At 41.2% G+C, this 22,847-nt stretch overlaps 1 protein-coding gene across 2 annotated transcripts in view; it reads left to right on the forward strand.

Moving 5' to 3' along the window:
• The window catches only part of LOC130921466 (sodium- and chloride-dependent taurine transporter-like), a 34,947-nt gene that overhangs the window by 9,091 nt on the left and 3,009 nt on the right, over nucleotides 1-22,847 (forward strand). The window contains exons 1-14 of one of the 2 annotated variants that reach the window (XM_057845411.1): nucleotides 1,555-1,753; nucleotides 1,920-2,149; nucleotides 9,064-9,198; nucleotides 11,723-11,811; nucleotides 14,449-14,594; nucleotides 15,747-15,879; nucleotides 15,944-16,078; nucleotides 16,136-16,239; nucleotides 16,314-16,438; nucleotides 16,517-16,629; nucleotides 16,734-16,871; nucleotides 20,057-20,159; nucleotides 20,228-20,328; nucleotides 22,647-22,817. In XM_057845411.1, the coding sequence (XP_057701394.1) occupies nucleotides 1,921-2,149; nucleotides 9,064-9,198; nucleotides 11,723-11,811; nucleotides 14,449-14,594; nucleotides 15,747-15,879; nucleotides 15,944-16,078; nucleotides 16,136-16,239; nucleotides 16,314-16,438; nucleotides 16,517-16,629; nucleotides 16,734-16,871; nucleotides 20,057-20,159; nucleotides 20,228-20,328; nucleotides 22,647-22,817 (1,722 nt within the window). In that variant the 5' untranslated portion in view covers nucleotides 1,555-1,753; nucleotide 1,920. Of the gene's footprint in view, nucleotides 1-1,554; nucleotides 1,754-1,919; nucleotides 2,150-9,063; nucleotides 9,199-11,722; nucleotides 11,812-14,448; nucleotides 14,595-15,746; nucleotides 15,880-15,943; nucleotides 16,079-16,135; nucleotides 16,240-16,313; nucleotides 16,439-16,516; nucleotides 16,630-16,733; nucleotides 16,872-20,056; nucleotides 20,160-20,227; nucleotides 20,329-22,646; nucleotides 22,818-22,847 lie in introns of those variants that run through there. The other variant, XM_057845410.1, reaches the window with a different exon arrangement.

The following is a 22,847-nucleotide window of genomic DNA, read 5'->3' on the forward strand; positions in this document are numbered from 1 at the left end:
CTCCCAAAAAAATCTCCATCCGGTTGACATCTGGCCTCGGATTGCCGTCCTTCCCATGCTACGCTAGCTATCTGGATAAGCCTACTAGAACATCAGAATTTTGCTGATTTTTGTTGAATTGTTTTAGGTCGCATTTTTAGAACACAAACAACAAAGGCTGTGAAGTCTTTTTTAGTCCTAGCTGGAGCAGTCATGAATGAATTATAGGTGGCAGCCAATGATTTGAGTTATATTAGTCTTGTACTGAAACAAGTCTGCTCAAAAAAGGTAATTGTTGACATTGTTGGTGGCAGTCGTTAGGCTTCGTGAACTCTTTCATCGCCATTTACAGTGATGCATGTCCAATCATGTGGCATCCAATTGTCTTTGTGATGTGAAATTAAAGTTTATCACTGGTAGACATGGTAACATCCGTTTGCTGATACCCCCCCATTTAGATTTATTACTTTGTTATTACCATGTCATTACAATGTAATTACAAAAAAAAAAATTTTTTTTAATCCAACATTTTTTCCCCCAATATGTTTGTCCAAAGTCCAACATTCCTTTACTCTTTGGTCCCCCAAAATAAAAATCTGAAATCTCTTACATTTTTTTTTCTTGTTCCTTTTGTCCCATTTTTTCCCATATTCTTCAAATATTTCTTTTTTTTTTTTTTTAATACGTATTGCACATTTAAAATTTTTATCCTCTAATATTAAATAAATACTAGTTGGTAGCGAATGAATCGCTGCCACCTGCCCGCTTGAAATGGCTTGAACGTCTACTATAGTGATGAACTCATTTCAATTCATGGTAGAAGCATGAAAAGACCCAATGTTCCTATCAAAGTCAATGACCTGGCATTAAAATAAAGCCATAATTGGTTCATTTGTCAACCGATTTTAAAAAACATCATTCTGTCAAATCATTTGCTATTTACTCATTGTCTGCCATTGACAGTCATTCCCTGCCAGGACTCCCACTTCAAAGCGATTGGACATCTACTAATAATAAAACTCATGTAATACTAAGTCATTGACTGCTATCATGTAATACTAACGCATGTAATACTAAGTCATTGGCTGCCATTGATAGTGTTAGACGTCCAATCCATTTAAAGTGGGAGGGTTGGTAGCGAATGAACGAATGTCTAATACAGGTACATGCATACAGGTGGATTGTTTCACTTCCGATCCGATATTTTCGTGACATGTTTTGTCGTCACGATACGATACCTATTGATAAACATAAATGCTAATAACAAAAATAAGAGAGAATTGGAAACTGATAATTAAAAATATAACATTTGAAATTAAAATGAATGAAATGAATTATTGAAACTAGAAAAACAAAACGATAGTCAGAAGGTTGACAGCAAAATTCCTTAGAAATTATTTGTAATGACATCGTAATAACATTGTAACAAATGTGTTTACTTATTAACTGACATTTGTTCAAAATGGATTGAACATCTAACACTGTCAATGGCAGCCAATAAATATATATATTTTTTTAAATTAAAGTACTTTTATAGATATGTTTATTTTCTTTATCTCGTAATTGTGATGAAGCCGTTCATTGTACAAAGCAAGCGTGATGTCATTAACACAACATAATGCTTTGATGCAGATATTGGAGGTTGTTGGTGTTTTGTTTCTTATTTTTTCAGTTTTTTTAGTTACACAGAAGCAAAAATAGTTTTGCACCACTGACTCTGAAGCTAGACAATAACATTCTATATTTACAACAAAGACATCAGTCAAACTGATAGGTAAGGATAGGACGTCGTGTGCAAATATTGCTTTATTTCTTGAATTTAACAGCATTTAAAAGAATGACATCGCCAATGACGTCGATTAATGTCCAATCCACTTTGAATGGAGGGGTTGACCATTTTGCTAAATTTGTGAGCATGTTGTCTTTTGTGTTGTGCCCAGAATGGCTCAAAAGGAAAAACTGCAGTGCCTGAAGGACTTCCACAAGGACACTCTGAAGCCGTCTCCCGGCAAGAGTCCCGGAACCCGACCCGAAGACGAGGCCGAGGGCAAGCACCCCCAGCGAGAGAAGTGGGCCAGCAAGCTGGACTTTGTCCTGTCTGTCGCCGGCGGATTCGTTGGTTTAGGGAACGTCTGGCGCTTCCCGTACCTCTGCTACAAAAATGGCGGAGGTAAATTGCACGCAAATTCCTTTGTAGTTACAGTATAGTAATTGTAACAAATGTGTTAACCTATTCTCTGCCTGTTATAACCCATGGGTTTACATTTATTCACACTAATTCATTGGCATTGACAGCGATAGACATCCAATCCAATTTATACAGCAAAATGCATTATGGGATACCTAAAGTACATTAAAAATTAGTCATAAATATAAGTAATAACTTAAAAACATAATTACGAATTTTTTTTTTTTTCTTTTTTTTTTTTTGATTAATTTGATTTAATTTTTTAAATAATTATTTTATTTTGTCCATCCATCCATCCATTATCTTCCACTTGTTCCGGGGTCGGGTCGCGGGGGCAGCAGCTTTAACAGGGAAGCCCAGACTTCCCTCTCCCCAGCCACTTCAACCAGCTCCTCCGGCGGGATCCCAAGGCGTTCCCAGGCCAGCCGAGAGACATAGTCTCCCCAGCGTGTCCTGGGTCGTCCCCGGGGCCTCTCGCCGGTGGGACATGCCCGGAACACCTCTCCAGGGAGGCGTCCGGGAGGCATCCGAACCAGATGCCCGAGCCACTTCAGCTGGCTCCTCTCTACGCGGAGGAGTAGCGGCTCGACGCCGAGTCCCTCCCGGATGACCGAGCTTCTCACCCTATCTCTAAGGGAGAGCCCGGACACCCTGCGGAGGAAACTCATTTCGGCCGCTTGTATCCGGGATCTTGTTCTTTCGGTCACGACCCAGAGCTTGTGACCATAGGTGAGGGTAGGAACGTAGATCGACTGGTAAATCGAGAGCTTTGCCTTTCGGCTCAGCTCCTTCTTCACCACTACGGACCGGTGCAGAGTCCGCATTACTGCAGACGCCGCACCGATTCGCCTGTCGATCTCCCGCTCCCTCCTACCGTCACTCGTGAACAAGACCCCAAGATACTTGAACTCCTCCACTTGGGGCAGGATCTCATCCCCGACCCGGAGAGGGCACTCCACCCTTTTCCGACTGAGGACCATGGTCTCGGATTTGGAGGTGCTGATCTTCATCCCAACCGCTTCACACTCAGCTGCGAACCGCTCCAGTGAGAGTTGGAGGTCACGGCTTGATGAAGCCAACAGCACTAAATCATCTGCAAAAAGCAGAGATTCAATGCTGAGGTCACCAAACCGGACCCCCTCAACGCTTCGGCTGCGCCTAGAAATTCTGTCCATAAAAATTATGAACAAAATCGGTGACAAAGGGCAGCCTTGGCGGAGTCCAACCCTCACTGGGAACGAATTCGACTTACTGCCGGCAATGCGGACCAGACTCTGACACCGGTCGTACAGGGACCGAACAGCCCTTACCAAGGGGCTCGGTACCCCGTACTCCCGGAGCACCCTCCACAGGATTCCCCTAGGCACACGGTCGAACGCCTTCTCCAAATCCACAAAACACATGTAGACTGGTTGGGCGAACTCCCATGCACCCTCGAGGACCCTGCTGAGGGTGTAGAGCTGGTCCACTGTTCCACGGCCGGGACGAAAACCACACTGCTCCTTCCTGAATCCGAGATTCAACTTCCCGACGGACCCTCCTCTCCAGCACCCCTGAATAGACTTTACCGGGGAGGCTGAGGAGTGTGATTCCTCTATAATTGGAACACACCCTAGGTCACCACCCCGGTCTGCCAATCCAGAGGCACTGTCCCCGATGTCCACGCGATGTTGTAGAGGCGTGTCAGCCATGACAGCCCTACAACATCCAGAGCCTTTAGGAACTCCGGGCGGATCTCATCCACCCCCGGGGCCTTGCCACCGAGGAGCTTGCCAACCGCCTCAGTGACTTCAACCCCAGAGATCGAAGAGCCCACCTCAGAGTCCCCAGACTCTGCTTCCTCAAAGGAAGGCGTGTCGGTGGAATTGAGGAGGGCTTCGAAGTATTCTCCCCACCGACTCACGACGTCCCGAGTCGAGGTCAGCAGTACACCATCTTCACTATACACAGTGTTAATGGTGCACTGCTTTCCTCTCCTCAGACGCCGGATGGTGGACCAGAATTTCCTCGAAGCCGTCCGGAAGTCGTTTTCCATGGCCTCACCGAACTCCTCCCATGTCCGAGTTTTTGCCTCGGCGACTGCCGAGGCCGCAGTCCGCTTGGCCAGCCGGTACCTGTCAGCTGCCTCCGGAGTCCCACAGGCCAAAAAGGCCCGATAGGCCTCCTTCTTCAGCTTGACGGCATCCCTTACCGCTGGTGTCCACCAGCGGGTTCGGGGATTGCCGCCACGACAGGCACCAACCACCTTACGGCCACAGCTCTGATCGGCCGCCTCAACAATGGAGGTGCGGAACATGGCCCACTCGGACTCAATGTCCCCCACCTCCCCCGGGACAAGGGAGAAGTTCTGCCGGAGGTGGGTGTTGAAACTCTTTCTGACAGGCGATTCTGCCAGACGTTCCCAGCAGACCCTCACAATACGTTTGGGCCTGCCAGGTCTGGCCAGCATCTTCCCCCGCCATCGGAGCCAACACACCACCAGGTGGTGATCAGTTGACAGCTCCGCCCCTCTCTTCACCCGAGTGTCCAAAACATGTGGCCGCAAGTCCGATGACACGATTACGAAGTCGATCATCGAACTGCGGCCTAGGGTGTCCTGGTGCCAAGTGCACATATGGACACCCCTATGTTTGAACATGGTGTTCGTTATAGACAAACCGTGACGAGCACAGAAGTCCAATAACAGAACACCACTCGGGTTCTGATCGGGGGGGCCGTTCCTCCCAATCACGCCCCTCCAGGTCTCACTGTCATTGCCCACGTGAGCGTTGAAGTCCCCCAGTAGAACGAGGGAGTCCCCAGAGGGGGCGCTCTCTAGCACACCCTCCAAGGACTCCAAAAAGGGTGGTTATTCTGAACTGCTGTTCGGTGCATAAGCGCAAACAAGAGTTAGAACCCGTCCCCCCACCCAAAGGCAGAGGGAGGCTACCCTCTCGTCTACCGGGGTAAACCCCAACGTACAGGCGCCAAGCCGGGGGGCAATAAGTATGCCCACACCTGCCCGGCGCCTCTCACCATGGGCAACTCCAGAGTGGAAGAGAGTCCAACCCCTCTCGAGAGGATTGGTACCAGAACCCAAGCTGTGTGTGGAGGAGAGTCCGACTATATCTAGTCGGAACTTCTCTGCCACACACACCAGCTCAGGCCAGAGAGGTGACATTCCATGTCCCAAGAGTTAGCTTCAGCAGCGGGGGGTCGGACCGCCAAGGGCCCCGCCTTTGGCTGCCGCCCAACTCCCTACGCACCCGACCCCTTTGGCCCCTCCCACAGGTGGTGAGCCCATGGGAATTTATTTATATATTTATTGATTGATTTATTTATTTTGTAATTTTTAAAAATTATTTTATATTTTAATTTGATTTAATTTCTATTTAATTTGGAATTTTATTCATTTAATATTCAATTTTTTTTTTTTACATTGGACAAGTAATTTGAAAAATTGAGAATAATAAAACTAATTACAATATTAATGAATAACAATAATATTTTATATGAATAATAAATAAAAAGGAGGAAAATGCCCTTTATTTTTTAAAGTAAGTTTATTAAAAAAAAAAACCAAAAAAACTAAAATTTAAAAAAGGAAATTTGAATTTATCATAATTTAAAATTTGAAACCTAAAAATCTAAATTATCTATATTTACCTTTATTTTATGTTTTTAAGATTTTTTTGTTTGTTTAGCTTTCTTCATGTTTAACTATTTTTCAATTTAATTTCTATAATAGCATTTTATTAATACTTTTTTAATGTAGTTACGTATACATCTGCTTTGTGTATGCAGTATTTTTAAAATGCAAACTAAGGATTGAATTAACCTTTGACACCGGACATGTCGGCGGTGGCACGTTTACGCATATCATCTTTGAAGCCTCGTCACGCTGTAATTACGTCAACCACGTGCTGCTGGTTGGTCTCATGTGAAAGTGCGGAAGTTGAGGTCCACGCCCGTTTTTATTTAAAGTCAATCGACCAAGTAAAATGGGAGATAATGTTGTTTGAGATTTATAGTTTTATTGTCCTCACACATAAGGATTAAAACGCTGCATGGACCATTTATGTCCATATTTTCATCATTTCTTGTCCTTTTTCAAAACCGGAAGCACCACGAAAAACTACATAATCCAGGAGCCTTAATGAGGTCAAGCAGGGGAAGCACCACCAAAAACTACATATCCCAGGAGCCTTAATGAGGTCAAGCGGGACGGACGTAATGTGAACATGAATAAATTGCCCAGCAAGGCGCCACCTAAGGAGAGTGAGGCGAGGTAGCGAGTGACGGCCGGTTGGATTGAGCGAGCGACTTTGAAACCTGAATTTAGCACAAGCTAATGCATTATTTCATCAACTCGAGGAAGAGAATGGGCCTGATTTCTAGTTTTTTTTTCTCCAGATGAGTCGGCGACTAAGAAGCGTGACAGCAGTGCCCAAACGGCGGAAGAGTGGGCTATGTGATGTAGCCCTGTGTCCTGTTCACTGAGTGGCATGCCTGAAAAATAATGAACTGAAGTAGTTGATTGTCAGTATTTTTGAAAAGACTTTTTTTCAATGTTATATATGATTTTTTCTTCACTATCAACCTTTTCAATTTTTGCAACGTATATGGCGGAAAACACTCAGGTGACTTAAGTTCAGCTCTGACACCCCCAATTTGGCCAAATTTTAAAATTGTCCGATATGCATGTGTGATACATCATTGGAGCTTAAAATTTCAAATTTCTGGGGGAAGAAAAATTTTGGACAGGAGGGCATTTAAAAAAAAAAAAAAATCAACAGCAAAACCTTAACTGGAGGTGAGAGCATGCGAGAGCAGAATTAAAGACGCCATGACTTTAACGAGATATTATCGCGTACTTACCTTGTTTCGATCCAAAAACTCCCATGTAGCATGTATCGAGTGTCAAGACACAGATGTGAATGGCCACAGCCGGATTTTGGGGGGATTTTATGGGTGAAACATGGTAATATAACAAGGGTGGCGATGCAGAAATCGCAGACATCAAGGAGTGGTCGAGATTCTCATTTTCATATATTTACCCTTTAAAATGTTTTTTTTTCCCCACTTTTTCTTTGTTTGGATCGATTATTTATCATCTAAAATATTGAGGGAAATGCGAAAGTAACGAAAAAAATACAATTAAGCAATAGTTATGAGGTAGATATTCGTTACATGGTGGGCGGACGGGGGTGGGGGTGGGGTTGGTGGTGCGTCCCCTCTTGCCATCCCTGAAGGCCGGTTGATGGGTGCGTGTGTGGCCCGGGGGACCACCCTGGATCCTGGGAGGGGGACGATGGCTCCCTTGCTGGGCTGCAGGTGGAGGGATGGGCTGCGCTGAACCCCCCACCCCCACTGGGTGGGGGCCGTGGCCCTGGGTTGGCGCCCGCGTGGCGTCTCCGCTCGTCTGCGTGCTGCCGCGCGCTTGGTGGAGCTAGCGTGCGGCTGGATGTGATAGGGCGCGCTCGGGTGGGGGGTCCCGGTGCCGGGAGTGGCAATGGGGCGGCGTAAGGTCGGTCACCAACGGGCTTACACTCACAAGGGATTCACACAATTACTCGGTTCCAGATCACAGAGCTGATATGTGTACCCTCTACCCCTTTCAACCACTTAGCTTATAGACTCCCCGTCCCCCTCTTTCCCTGGTCAACAGGCCCCCCACATGGTGTCAACCGGAAATACATCTAGCTGAAGATAGGACCAACATATTAGTAGTTAGTGTAGACTTTCAATGTATTTCTTTTTGTTGTTTGTGTTTCTTTTCTTTCTTCTCTAGTGTTTCTTTTCTTCTGTTCCCCCATAACCCCTTCCTGTTCGCTGCTTTGTCATAAAAAACAAGGTATGTTAAATGATCGCAATGGGAGTATGTCATACTCTCAATGTGAAAAAATCAAACTGTTCTGACCAACCGGGCACTTAGACTTCCATTCTTCGTGTCAAACAGCTGAACAGGACAGGTTTTGAAAAAACAAAAAAAGATATCCGTGACATTTTTACAGACGCAAATTTTTTCATTGTGATGTTTTTTTTTTGTTTTGTTTAAATTTGTTAATTTGTTTAAAAGTTTAAAATACGTGAGTGAAATATTTTTTTAAGTCGTTTTTTTTAAACGAAATATTAGACATCAATTAATGATTCTAAGCTAAAAATGACAAACATTTCGAATATTAAATAGGATTACTTACCTTCTTTTTATGGCTAGGTTGAAAAAAAAGTGGTTGCCCGACCTCTGTAAACAGGGGTTTCTAGAGTAAAACGGACAAATTAAAATAGTTTGGGGGCTTAATGCGCCATGAATCTGCTATGGCAGCAAATAGACATATTGTTCTATCAAACACAACAGTTCTTTTGACTTAAAATACAGCAGTTTATCTTAAAGAGGAGTGCAAGAGCAGAAACTGCTTTTTCAGTCTTACCTGTGTTTTCCGCTATATATATTTTCACTATTTTGCACTGTTGGTCCTGTTTTGACCATAGTATGTGTAAAGGCCAAAAACGCCTATGACCATACCTTTTGTTTGTGTTGAATTGTCAAATATAAAGCTATCAGTCTTATTTTTTTCTGTTGAATTTATATCCTAACAAGTTGAATAAATATTATCAAGCTTCAAAGAGGTTCGTCAAGCATGTTTGGTTGTCAATGGGACATCGATAGTATAAATTTTGATAAACGATTTTGGGATTTGTTTGTCTTTTTGGGTCCAAAATGTTGATTATAATTGGTCAGTGAATAAAACAAGAGTTTGGACATGAAGGTTACGGTGTCCTGAAAAAAAGGACCCAACCAGGCCATTGTGAATTTTTTTTTCTTTGAAATATAAAGGCAACATCAAAGGCATGCAAATTAGGACAAAATAGACACAGGTGTTTAAAGGATAACTCCCCTTTTCCTTCCGTTTCAGGTGCTTTCCTCATCCCCTACTTCATCTTCCTGTTTGGCGGAGGCCTCCCGGTTTTCTTCCTGGAGGTGGCACTGGGTCAGTTCACCTCTGAGGGTGGCATCACCTGCTGGGGAAAGTTGTGCCCCATCTTTACCGGTACGTCTCTACCAGGGGTCGCGTTAACCGGAAATTTTCCGTCGTTGACCGGTTTTTTAAAACGGTGACGGAAAAAACTGAAGTCCGTCAGTCATTTTGACAGGTTGCAATTCACACCCCAGACCACAGGGTGGCGAGTTAGCATATTAATTGGCTATTGTCTCTCTTAATCCATGACGTCGTTGGCTATTCTGTCAGAATATTGTAGCGTAACCGGGGTCTGGCGGCAGCACCGTGATTGACACATCAACGCGAGGTTCTTATTGGTGCACCCGGTGTGCCAGCGCGTCATCCAATTGATGGACAAGATTGCCGCCTGTGTATAGACCCCAATCACATGACGTCACAACTCCGCCCCCCTGACCGGAGCCGCCATATTGTGTGTCAGCCCGTCATGTTTATACATTACCGCTACGTACATGCCTCCTATTACGGCGTGTTTTTCTGCTCGTTAATATTAATAATCAAAATGGTGAAGGCGTGTGTGGCGGTTGGTTGCTGTAACAGAGAAGATAGACGGAGAGACCTGAAGTTCTACCGTATTCTGAGAGACGTGAAGATGAGAGCGAGATGGACTGCTGTAATTCGACAAGAAATCTAGGCACCAAGCGATCACCACAGACTATGTAGTAGTCTTTTTATATCTGGTAAGATGCATTTAATATATATTTAGAAGATTTTGGGCTGACAACCACAATTAAGATCATTGTGTGACGTTGGTGATTGGGGTCTATATCGTTGCCTCCTTTTCTTTGGGGGCGGAGTTGTTGGCAGTAAGCAGAGTAAAAAGGGAGAAAAATACCACGACTTCCGTGTCTAATTTTTCGCCGCCAAGCAAGCGTTACAATATTAATTAAAAATGAATGAAAACTAAATACTATTGAATATGTCATCATTATCATTTTAAAAATTTAAGTGACGGGTAAAAATAGACTATGACCGGATTTTTATGACCCTGTCAGTCAAAATGACAGACAACGAAAATGTCTAGCGCAACCTCTGGTCTCTACATAAAAAAGTGCAAATAGACACAAGAAGTGGAACATTTTGTCTGGGAAGTCACTAGTTTGAGGTCACGTTTGCGTCATCATGGTGTATTTATGGCTATACGTGCTGTAGGATTTGGCAACGATGAACGTCCAAAATATTTAAACTGTGAGGACTGATTCATGTTGCAGTGCCATTGATTTTACAAGACTTGCAATCCATTTTGACAGGGAGGGGCAAATGAACATTAAGTAAAAAATAATTCTAAATAAATAATAATTAATTTAGAATCAATGTGGAAAAAACTGTAAATGTTTATAATATTTAGTTTTTAAATATCGTTTTTTTTTGTTTGTTTTTTTTTTTAAATTAAAATAAAACAATGCCATAAAAAAGTGAATTAAAAAACATCAGTTACATTCATTTCAATGTTTTTTTTACACTGGTTTATTTTTTTTTAATTGTATTTAATTATTTTAATACTTTGAAAACATTTTTTTTTCATTTTCATATGATGTTTCATAATAATTGCAATTAAAAAATAAGAATTTTTAAAAAGGAGAAACAACTGTATTTGTTTTTTTTTTTTTTTTTTTTAATATTTTTTTTATAAAAAAACTAAAAAAACTGTAAATGTTTTTTATTCATTTTCAAATGTATTTTTTGTAATATTAATTTCACTATCATTCACTCCCAGTCAATATCAATGTCACTGAATCATATTCACACACTGCCACTTTTATTTTGAAAGGCAGCTTCACCACATTTGATGAAGCGAAGGACATCCCACCAATCTCAAGGTCAAAACGTTAAACAACTCCACTCCGGCATCCGATCTCTTTGTTATTATCCCGAGTAACTGTTTGACCGTCCTCTGGCGACCTCGCTAATGTTCGTCTTGAGCGCCTTGCATTTTTCGGGCCTTCTACGCACGCCTTCCTCTCCTCCAATCAGACGTCGGGCGCCGCTGTTGCCGGGCAACGCGGTGGCCTGGTTTCCGACTTTGAAGCGGCTTCTCGCGCATCCCATCATCTTCCCCTCCCCCGCCCGAAATTGGGTTAATATATTCCCCGCCCACGTCTGCCTGGCGCTACCCCGTTAATATTCATGAGCGCCGTAACTGCGCCTCGCAATATTCACGCGAATGTCGCGCCTCGTTTTAGTCGCTTCGTTTCAAACGGCGCTTACGTGATCGCACACCAACGCCCCGACAACGTGTACAAAGTGTCCTGGATCAGGGGTTGCCGGGGCAACGGCGCCCAAACGCATCAGAGCGATCAAGCGGGTGGAAAAATGAGAGAGGAGAGAGGAACCAGAGTTGCTTGAAAAAATTGCAGTTTTTATGTTTTCCGCACAGTAATTTAACATAATATCACGTAAAACAATGAAACTACTAAAACACATTGATAATCTTCCTACAAATATTATTCAATAAATTAACAGTGGCTGCTATTGTCGGCGATAGACTTCAAAACCATTTGGACTGGAGGGCTGGCAGCGATGGGATGCTAAGATTCTGATTTGTATGTGTTTCCAGGAATCGGTTATGCCTCCATCATCATCGTTTCCCTGCTGAACATCTACTACATCGTCATCCTGGCCTGGGGAGTCTACTACCTATTTCAGGTACCATGTAGTCCTGAGTAGTGTTGCGCCAAAAACGTCTTTTTGCCCCCCGATACCGATTCTGACACCCACCTGTGCATTATTGGCCGATGCCGATACTGTGCCGATACCACAAAAATATGCATTTTTTCTTTTGATACTAAATTACTGCATACTCGAATACTACGTACAATAATATACATACTAAAGTAATGGTTATTATGGTTTGGGCAAACGGTGCTTAACTCATTGTCTGCCATTGCGCTAGGCATCCAATCCATTTGAAGTGGGAGGTTTGGCAGTGACCCAACGAACGTTGCCCCCCTCCAGCTTAAAATGGATTGGACGTCTACTACCGTCAAACTCACTAAAACTCATTTCAATTGATGGCAAAAGCATGAAAAACCCTTCCATCGCCCCTACCAACAAGGCCTCAGGTTCGCCATGTTGGCATGTGCAACATTCCCATCAAAGTCAATGTATTGACATTAAAATCATGTCATCATTAGCTCTTTTCTTTTAAAAGATTATTCTATCTACAGTGGGGATAATAAGTATTTAGTCAACCACTAATTGTGCAAGTTCTCCCACTTTAAAATATTAGAGAGGCCTGTAATTGTCAACATGGGTAAACCTCAGCCATGAGAGACAGAATGTGGAGGGGAAAAAAACAGAAAATCACATTGTTTGATTTTTAAAGAATTTATTTGCAAATCATGGTGGAAAATAAGTATTTGGTCAATACCAAAAGTTCATCTCAATACTTTGTTATGTACCTTTTGTTTGCAATAACGGAGGCCAAACGTTTTCTGTAACTCTTCACAAGCTTTTCACACACTGTTGCTGGTATTTTGGCCCATTTCTCCATGCAGATCTCCTCTAGAGCAGTGATGTTTTGGGGCTGTCACTGGGCAACACGGACTTTCAACTCCCTCCACAGATTTTCGTCGGGGTTAAGATCTGGAGACTGGCTTGGCCACTCCAGGACCTTGAAATGCTTCTTACGAAGCCACTCCTTTGTTGCCCTGGCTGTGTGTTTGGGATCATTGTCATGCTGAAAGACCCAGCCATGTCTCATCTTCAATGCCCTTGCTGATGGTTGGAGATTTTCACTCAAAATCTCTCGATACATGGCCCCATTCATTCTTTCCTTTACACAGATCAGTCGTCTTGGTCCCTTTGCAGACACACAGCCCCAAAGCATGATGTTTCCACCCCCATGCTTCACAGTGGGTATGGTGTTCTTCGGATGCAATTCAGTATTCTTTCTCCTCCAAACACGCGAACCTGTGTTTCTACCAAAAAGTTCTATTTTGGTTTCATCTGACAACAACACATTCCGCCAGTCCTCTTCTGGATCATCCAAATGCTCTCTAGCGAGCCACAGACGGACCTGGACGTGTACTGGCTTCAGCAGGGGCACACGTCTGGCAGTGCAAGATTTGAGTCCCTGGCGGCGCGTTGTGTTACTGATAGTAGCCTTTGTGACTGTCGTCCCAGTTCTCTGTAGGTCATTCACTAGGTCCCCCCGTGTGGTTCTGGGATTTTTGCTTACCGTACTTGTTATCATTTTGACGCCACAGGGTGAGATTTTGCATGGAGCCCCAGAACGAGGGAGATTATCAATGGTCTTGTATGTCTTCCATTTTCTAATAATTGCTCCCACAGTTGATTTCTTTACACCAACCGTTTTACCTATTGCAGATTCAGTCTTCCCAGCCTGGTGCAGGTCTACAATTTTCTCTCTGGTGTCCTTCGACAGCTCTTTGGTCTTGGCCATAGTGGAGTTTGGAGTGTGACTGACTGAGGTTGTGGACAGGTGTCTTTTATATCGATAATGAGTTAAAATAGGTGCCATTAATACAGGTAATGAGTGGAGCCTAGCTAGACATCGTTAGACCTCGTTAGAAGAAGTTAGACCTCCTTGACAGCCAGAAATCTTGCTTGTTTGCAGGTGACCTAATACTTATTTTCCACTCTAATTTGGAAATAAATTCTTTAAAAATCAAACAATGTGATTTTCTGTTTTTTTTTTCCACATTCGTTCTCTCATGGTTGAGGTTTACCCATGTTGACAGTTACAGGCCTCTCTAATCTTTTCAAGTAGCAGAACTTGCACAATTGGTGGTTGACTAAATACTTATTTGCCACACTGTATATGTACTTGGATAGCAAGTGCATTATCTACATGGTTACCATGCTCTGCACCAATTGTGCTGCTGCCATGCGAGGCGCTGCAAATTAGGGTTCACTGCCTTGCCCAAGGCACTTCGACAGTGTACATTCATAGCCGGGAATTGAACCACTGACCCTTCGTTCCCAGGACAACACGAGCTACCAACTACGCAATGGCCGACCATCTTCCTGACCCTAACCCATATATCCGCTGGTCAATATATTGGTGGACCTACATAAATAAGAAAGATCCTCACCCAAACAGTGAGAAAAAAATCGACATTGTATTATATCGGCAACATATCGGACGATTAAAAAAAAAAAAAAGTACACATTTCGACCCAATATATCGGTCGACCTTTACTTCTACAATATCTTGGAAGTACAGATTTGAAAGACCCTTGACATCTACTTGTATACAACAAACCAGACCACAGACATGGTAGGTGTTTTAAGGACCGTCTTTGTCTCCGTGCCTTTAAGTGTTTCCAGCCCGAACTCCCGTGGGCCAAGTGTAACCAGCCCTGGAACACGGAACGCTGCATCGAGGACACCTACCGCAAGAACAAAAGCCTCTGGCTGCCTTCCAACTTCTCCAACTTTACTTCCCCTGTCACAGAGTTCTGGGAGTACGTACGCGATCGCACACAATGGGTCCTCGTGGTTGGGAGTGAAATGAAATGTTAGCTTGGCCTTAGGGTTTTGTTTGGAAAATTTTAGTGAGTTTTTGGTATCCTTGGTCTGTAGTTCCGATTGAGGATTTGGGGTTTTGGAATTTGGGTTCCACTTAGGTTGGGTTTGTGGTGATGTGCATCTTAGTTTGGTTTTGGGTCAGGGTTTCTTGGTTTGTATGTCTGGTTCAACAAATTGGCAGGTAGGTTTGAGTTTAGGGGGTTTGTGTTGAAGTAATTCTTTAAGAATTTATGAATTGTTTTTAAGGATTTGGTATATGGATTTGAGCTGGACTGCTTTTTTTTTAAGTGAGTCTTACTGAATCTTACTGAGTTTCTTGGTTTGTAGATGAGGTTTAGAATTTCTGTCAAAATATTTAGCGTTTGGGTTTGAGTTAGGGGGTTTGTGTCAAAGTAAGTTTTAACGTTCGGTTTTGGGTCAGGTTTTGTAGATCTTATTAACAATTGGGTTTTAGGGGATTTTTTTATATCTTTGGGAGTTAGGATGTTTGTGTTGAGGTAAATCTTAAAGTCAGTGTTACGGTACTTAGTTTGTCGATGAGGTTTAGAATTCAGATAAAGGATTTTTGCGTGTTGATTTGAGTTAGTAGGTGTGTAAGGGGTATTGAAGTAAGTGTAAGAGTTTGGTTTTGTATATCAGGTTTAGGATTTCGGTTTGTGTTGATCTAAGTCCGAGAGTTTGGTTATGGGTCAAGGTTCCTTGATTGTAGATCCGGTTTAGGATTTGTGTTTAAGGATTTAGAGTGCGTGTTTGAGTTGTCTAATAGTTTGGTTTTTGGGTTAGGGTTTCTTGATTTAAAGTTCTGGTTTAGGATTTGGGTCTAGGCTTTGTCAGATAGGTTTGAGTTAGGGCATTTGTTTATGTTTAAGTAAGTCTTACTTATTCAGGGTTAAAAGGTTCCGATCAAAACTAATAATGAAGGTCTGCGTTTGAATTTGATTCAGGGAAAGAGTTTAGAATTGTAACCTTGACTTCACTTAAGGATTTTTGGTTTTGGGTTAGGGTGACATTCTGATTCAAGTTTAGGTTTAAGCTGTTAAGCCGTTGTGGTTCCCATGATAACCGCTGTCATGTCCTTGACGGTGCAGGCACAAAGTGTTGGGCATCAGCAGCGGCATTGAAGACATGGGCCCAGTCAAGTGGGACCTGGCTCTCTGTCTCTTGCTGGTCTGGGTCATCTGCTTCTTCTGCATCTGGAAGGGTGTTAAGTCCACCGGGAAGGTCAGTAGTCACCTTTGAATGGGTTTTGAGAGTCAGGAAAGCTACTGACTTCACTGGCCTGCAGGTTGTGTACATCACGGCCACGTTCCCGTTCGTCATGCTCATCGTTCTGCTGATTCGTGGCGTCACTTTGCCCGGTGCCTCCGAGGGTATCAAGTTCTACTTGTACCCTGATCTCGCCCGCCTCAAGGACCCAGAGGTATGTTCTTACCATGTTACCTGTTCGTCCCCGTTTAACCGTCCGTCCGTCGTTCAGGTGTGGATTGACGCCGGCACCCAGATCTTCTTCTCCTATGCCATCTGTTTGGGCGCCATGACATCCCTGGGCAGTTACAACAAGTACAAATACAACTGCTACAGGTCAGTACGGGGCGATGACGAGGCGGGGGTGGTGGAGTGTGTACATCTTGACTGACTGAGTGATTGACGGATAGGGACTGTTTGCTGCTGGGAGCCCTCAACAGTGGCACCAGTTTTGTGTCCGGCTTCGCAATATTTTCCGTCCTGGGCTTTATGGCGCAAGAGCAAGGGGTGAACATTGCGGATGTGGCAGAGTCAGGTAGGAGGGATCTGCTGAAGTACAGAAAGGACCCACGGTGAAATGGTACTGATCTCTTGTCCTGTGTCTGCTCTCCAGGTCCCGGCTTGGCCTTCATTGCCTACCCCAAAGCCGTAACCATGATGCCTTTCCCCACACTCTGGGCCATCCTCTTCTTCATCATGCTCCTGCTGCTTGGCCTCGACAGTCAGGTGAGAGACTCCAGAATCAAACCCCATCGAGTCACATTTCATATGAAAGCTCTCCAATGAAGCTTTCAAGGCAGTTATTCACATCATTGTTTTTGTTTTGACAGTTTGTGGAGGTGGAAGGGCAGATCACATCACTGGTGGATCTGTATCCGTCCTTCCTACGGAAGGGTTACCGCAGAGAGGTCTTCATCGCTATCATATGCTGCATTAGTTACCTGCTGGGACTCACCATGGTTACCAAGGTAACCACAGATGCACTCACTGCAATCAATATTTAATGACAAAACTGCTTAGAACAGTGGTAAATAATGAAACCAATGCAATAGCTTATCTTGTTTTGGTACTAGTTTCTTTACAAACTATGCTAACCTGGTACTTTAACACTCTTGCTATACTAACAAGTAACCGATTATGAAGATAGTCATTTACTCATCACTATGTCACAAGTTACTATGCTATGTTGTGCCAGCACGCTACGTTCTGCTAGAGGTTACTGCAGTATTACGCTTCTGGTTACACTGATGAATTGTGAGTGGTTACTGAGGTACTAAGTTAGTAAGTTACTAATTTGTTACGATACTTGTAAAAGTTATTGTGGGACTATTTTAACATTCTACCAAGATATTTATACTATGTGAGGAAGTTAGCAGGTACGAAAGTATAAGTTACTATGCTAGATTCTGCTAGTATGCTACATTGTGCTAACAGTTACTATCATATTACATAATTGGTTACACTGTTAAATTGTGAGTGGTTACTGAGGTACCAAATTACTAATTTGTTATGATACAAGTACCAGTTGTTGTGGGACTATTTCAAAATTCTACTATATTAATAGTTTCTATAGTTTCTATAGTTACCTATTATTTTATTTCATTTTACTGTGATTTACCATTTTTTTCCATTGAAAGAAATCAAGAGGAACATATCGGCAACTTATTGGCCAATCTTAAAAATATATATATAGTCCAGCACCCCCGGCCTTCCCTCCCTACACCTGCTTGGACATCAACTGATACAATGAACCCACTCAAATTGACAATATGTGAAATTCCATGGCAATCAATGACTTTTGAACGATATGTGAAGATTATAACTGGTCTGTAACACAAATATGCTGTCTGTGCGTCCCTGGCTGATGGGGGACGGGTATCGATAAGCATCTACTTTTCCCGTCTTTCCTTTGTCTGTCTTCGTCTTTCTTTCGGGCAAAATTCCACAGTCTGAAACTGTCAGTGATTTTGATGATGATGACAATGACAATAAATTCATTCATTCATTCATTCATTCATTCATTCATTCATTCATTCATTCATTCATTCATTCACTCATATATCTGCCCGATATATCTTTACTTACTTACTTACTTACTTTATAGCTTTACTTCTGGAAAATGAAATAAAATAAAATATTTAAGTTTAAAGATAAATAGTTAATTGAAGGGCTGTCAAAATTATCGCATTATGGGGCGGTAATTAATTTTTTAAATTAATCACATCAACATATTTTACGCAATTAACGCACATGCCCCGCTCAAACAGATTAAAATGAGAGCACAGTATCATGTCCACTTGTTACTTGTGTTTTTTGGTGTTTTGTCGCCCTCTGCTGAGGCTTGGGTGAGGTGACTGATTTTATGGGTTTCAGCATTTTTTGAGTGAAAATTTTACAAATTTTACTAAAACGAAAACATTAAGAGGGGTTTCATATAAAATTTCTATAATTTGTACAAACATTTATCTTTTAAGAACTTTAAGTCTTCCTATCCATGTATCACTTTAACAGAATGTTAATGTTAATGCCATCTTGTTGATTTATTGTTATAATAAACAAATACAGTACTTATGTTCAGTATGTTGCGTGTATATATATCCATTCCAACAATAATTTACAGAAAAATATGGCATATTTTATAGATGGTTTGAATTGTGATTAATTATGATTAATCAATTTTTAAGCTGTGATTAACTCGATTAAAAATTTTAATCGTTTGACAGCCCTAGTTAATAGCCATATAATTTTCTATTAACTAATTCAGTACCATTGAAAACAATAAACATCAAATTCATTTAAACTGTGAGGACCAGCTGTGAATGCTCATCAATCAGTGCTACTGACGGCACTAGACGTCCAATTCATTTTGACAGGAGGGGGCAAATGAGCATTCCTTCCAGTCAAGATAAGTTGGACATCTAGCGTTGCCAATCAGTTCAAATAGTGCCTACTACAGCATTTTATAACCCGCAAGAATGCATTTGCAGGAGTGAAAACCTAAAAAATAATGCAAATAAGGCAAATGACGAGAAGGCAAGGGCATAACAAGATCAGAAACCAAATTTAAATCAATATTAATGTAAAATATGAATAATTCCATAACACTTGCACAGTCACAAGAGACATTTCATGACTCGTGCTTAATGGAAACTTGGCCAAGGAGGCCGTTAAATCGCTAAAGTCACCTTGAACGTTATCGGAGCTATCATTTTAATGACGTGCGGCGTGTCCTCAAAGTATTCCGCAGTATTCCCATTTGTTATGTAATACCATCCAAAATAGATGAACATAAAATGCTATCATGAAAAAGCTAATTGAGGATTTTACTTATCCAAATGGAAAATGTTGATGCTACAAATGCTAATGTAAAAATGCTAACCTCGGAAAAATATTTGTACGTAATTTAATACAAATAAAAACGAATTAAAGATGAATAAAAGAATATTTTTTCCTTTTTTTATATATAAAAAATAAATAAATAATGAACAATAATATGGATGTTATATATGAATATAAATACAGAAATATATCATAAATATTATATATATATGTATATATAATAAAAGTTCAATAATGAAAAAGCGAATACTTACTGTTGTTTTTCCCCTTTTTTGTTTTTTATTTGAAAATAAAGACACAAAAATGTAAAAATAACATATTTTGTTTTTATTTTTTAATATGGATTAAATGAATAAATAAGTTCATTTTTTATTTGTAAAAAACAAAAAATATATATAAATACACAAATAATAAGAGATAATAAGAGAATATTTACTATTAACTCTTTCACTGTCATTGGCAGTGATATTCATATTTTTCAGTGCCAAACAATGCATGCTGACCAAACAGTATAAGAAAACATGCCAATTTAAGACCTGATATCAATACATGCCAGTCACTCCCAGTCCAAATGGATTGGACATCCTTCACCATCAATAACAGCCAAAGATAATTTATTAAATAACCTTAAAATTGACCAGACCGTAGGAAGGTTGTTGATCTGTTGCCTTCATTTCTAACTGCTTTTTTAACTGCTAACTGGGCAAAGTTACTATGTGTTCAACCAAAAACTGCTGATTTTTAAAGCAACTCTGGTTCGTCTATCACTGTCGAAGGCAGCCAACAGGTTAATATTGTGTCCATTTGTCCTTAGGGTGGCATGTACGTGTTCCAGCTGTTTGATTACTATGCAGCGAGCGGTGTGTGCCTTCTGTGGGTGGCATTCTTTGAATGTGTAGCTGTTGCCTGGGTTTATGGTGAGTACTGCAAACCACAAACTCCAAAATGTCAGAAAAAGTAGAGCTCTAAAGAGCGCTTTGTGCAGGCGTTGATAACTTCTACGATGCTGTGGAGGACATGATCGGCTACAGACCAAACCCTTGGATGAAATGGAGCTGGTCTGTCATCACTCCCGTCTTGTGCGTGGTAAGAACGGGTGGAACCGCCGTTCGGTTACTGTGACCAGCTGACGATCTCAAATCTTGACTTCAAATGAAATGAATGCAAATGCATTCAAAATCAGTGCAAATGTCTCCAAAATAATGTGTGTCTTGTTTCTGGTTAAAAACAATAGTAAAAATCTCATCGCACTTAAAATAAGTTAAAATCTTTTAAAAGGTATAATTTCAGTAAAACATACATTCATATTTTGAGATTACTTGTTCCATTAGGTCTTATTTTTCCCAAAACACACTAAATCAATTCATTCTCTGCCCTAAATGGATTGGTCACATCACATACAGTGGGGAGAACAAGTATTTGATACACTGCCAATTATCAAATACTTGTTCTCCCCACTTTATGTATTATTACATTGTAATTACATAGTAATAACATTGTAATAATTATGTTATTAATCGCTGCAAACCTCTCCCAGTCAAAACAGATTGGACGTCTAGTGTCGTGGAGGCAGCTAATGAATTTATTTATGTAATAACATTAAACACATTGCTGCCTGAATTTACATTTGACAAATATACAGAGTGATTCAAAAAGAATGTGCAAAAATCTTTGTGGTATCTTGAAAAAATAAGTAATTAATAATTAGCTGGCTACAAGTATTGTATATAACTAAGTTTTTTTTTCATGCTTTGCAAGCACTCAATGTGGTCACCACCAGCAGCAAAAACTTAAAGCACGTTGCACTTTGACAATGGCATTTGTTTTTGCAAACTCAAGCACACAAAACGCCTCATTCTGAGGAGCCGCCATTTTGATCGTAAATAAACGATTGATTTTCCGACAGACAAATTGAAATGGACACCCAGACAAATCGAAATTGACACCCAGTTAAACAAGATTCATTCCTGTATCAGATGAATGCTAATTCAATCTATTTCAATGATTTTAAAATGAATAAGGCGGAAAACACTCAGGTGACTTGAAGTTCCGCTTTGAGACCCCCAATTTGGCCAAATTTCAAAATTGTCCGATATGCATGTGTGATACATCATTGGAAAGCTTAAAATCTCAATTTTCTGGGGGAAGAAAATTTTGGAACAGCAGGGCATTTTTTCTTTTAAAAAAAATGTTTTTTACACAGCAAAACCCTATCTGGAGGTGAGAGCATGCGAGAGCAGAATTACAGACGCCATGACTTAAACTAATTATTATGCCGTACTTGCCTTGTTTCGATCCAAAAACTCCATGTAGCATGTATCACTGACTGAAGACACAGCTGTGAATGGCCACAGCTGGATTTTTTTGGGGAATTTTATGGGTGAAATATGGTAATATAACAAGGATCGCATTGCAATAATCGCAGACATCAAGGAGTGGTCGAGATGTTCTTTTTCATATACTTACCCTTTTAAACGTTTTTTTTGTTTGTTTGTTTGTTTTTCTTTGTTTGGCTCGTTTATTTATCATGTAACATGTCGGGGAAAATGTGAAAGTAACAAAAAAACACAATTAAGCGATAGTTATGAGGTAGATATCTGTGATTTTTTTACAGACACCAAATTTTTCATCCTGACGTAATTTGTTTAAAAGTTTAAAATTCGCGGATGAATAATTTTTTAAAGTCTTTTTTTTTTTTTTTTTAACGAAATATTGGACATCGAATAATGATTGTAAGCTAAAAATGACAAACATTTTGAATAATAAATATAATTACTTACCTTCTTTTTATGGCTGGGTTGAAACAAAAGCGGTTGCGCGACATCTGTAAACGGGGGTTTCCAGGGTAAAAGGGACAAATTAAAAATAGTTTGGGGCTTAATGGGCCATGAATCTTCAATGGCAGCATATAGACATATTGTTCTGTCAAACACAACAGTTGTTTTGGCTTAAAATACAACAGTTTATTTTATAGAGGGTTGCAAGAGGAGAAACTGGTTTTTCAGTCCTGTCTGTGTTTTCCTCCATAAATGCGTGATGATTTTGGCACATTCTTTTCGAATCACCGTGTACATAAAGCCTTAGAGCAATACATAGGTACATAAAAGTAGTCTTAAAACAAAAGTACGATTCTACAATTGGCTGGCAACCAACTCAGCGTGTAGTTAGCGGGGATGTGCTCCACCACCCCAATAACTCTCATGAAAATAAGCGGCATGGATGAGCTAAAATACAAAATATAGATCATTAAATTGGAAAAATACAGGTAAAAATGTGAAAATAGGGAAATTAAAACAAGATAAATGAGTTTCACGACAACAGTATTATCAAATGGTACACTTCTTATATTTCTCGGACCTCATTGGTCAGATTGGCTGAATTTCTATGTCTGTGTGTGTGTGCAGAGCTGCTTTATTTTCTCTCTGGTCAAATACAAGCCGCTGACGTACAACAAAGTGTATGAGTACCCTGACTGGGCCATCGGAGTGGGTTGGACTCTGGCCTTGGCCTCCATGATCTGTATCCCAATGGTGGTGGTCATCAAGATCATACGATCCGACGGGCCTCTTATCGAGGTTTGTGAATTCCCAATTTACATTGCGTTG

The sequence above is a fragment of the Corythoichthys intestinalis genome, chromosome 9 (assembly GCF_030265065.1).
Source record: "Corythoichthys intestinalis isolate RoL2023-P3 chromosome 9, ASM3026506v1, whole genome shotgun sequence".
NCBI lineage: Eukaryota > Metazoa > Chordata > Actinopteri > Syngnathiformes > Syngnathidae > Corythoichthys > Corythoichthys intestinalis.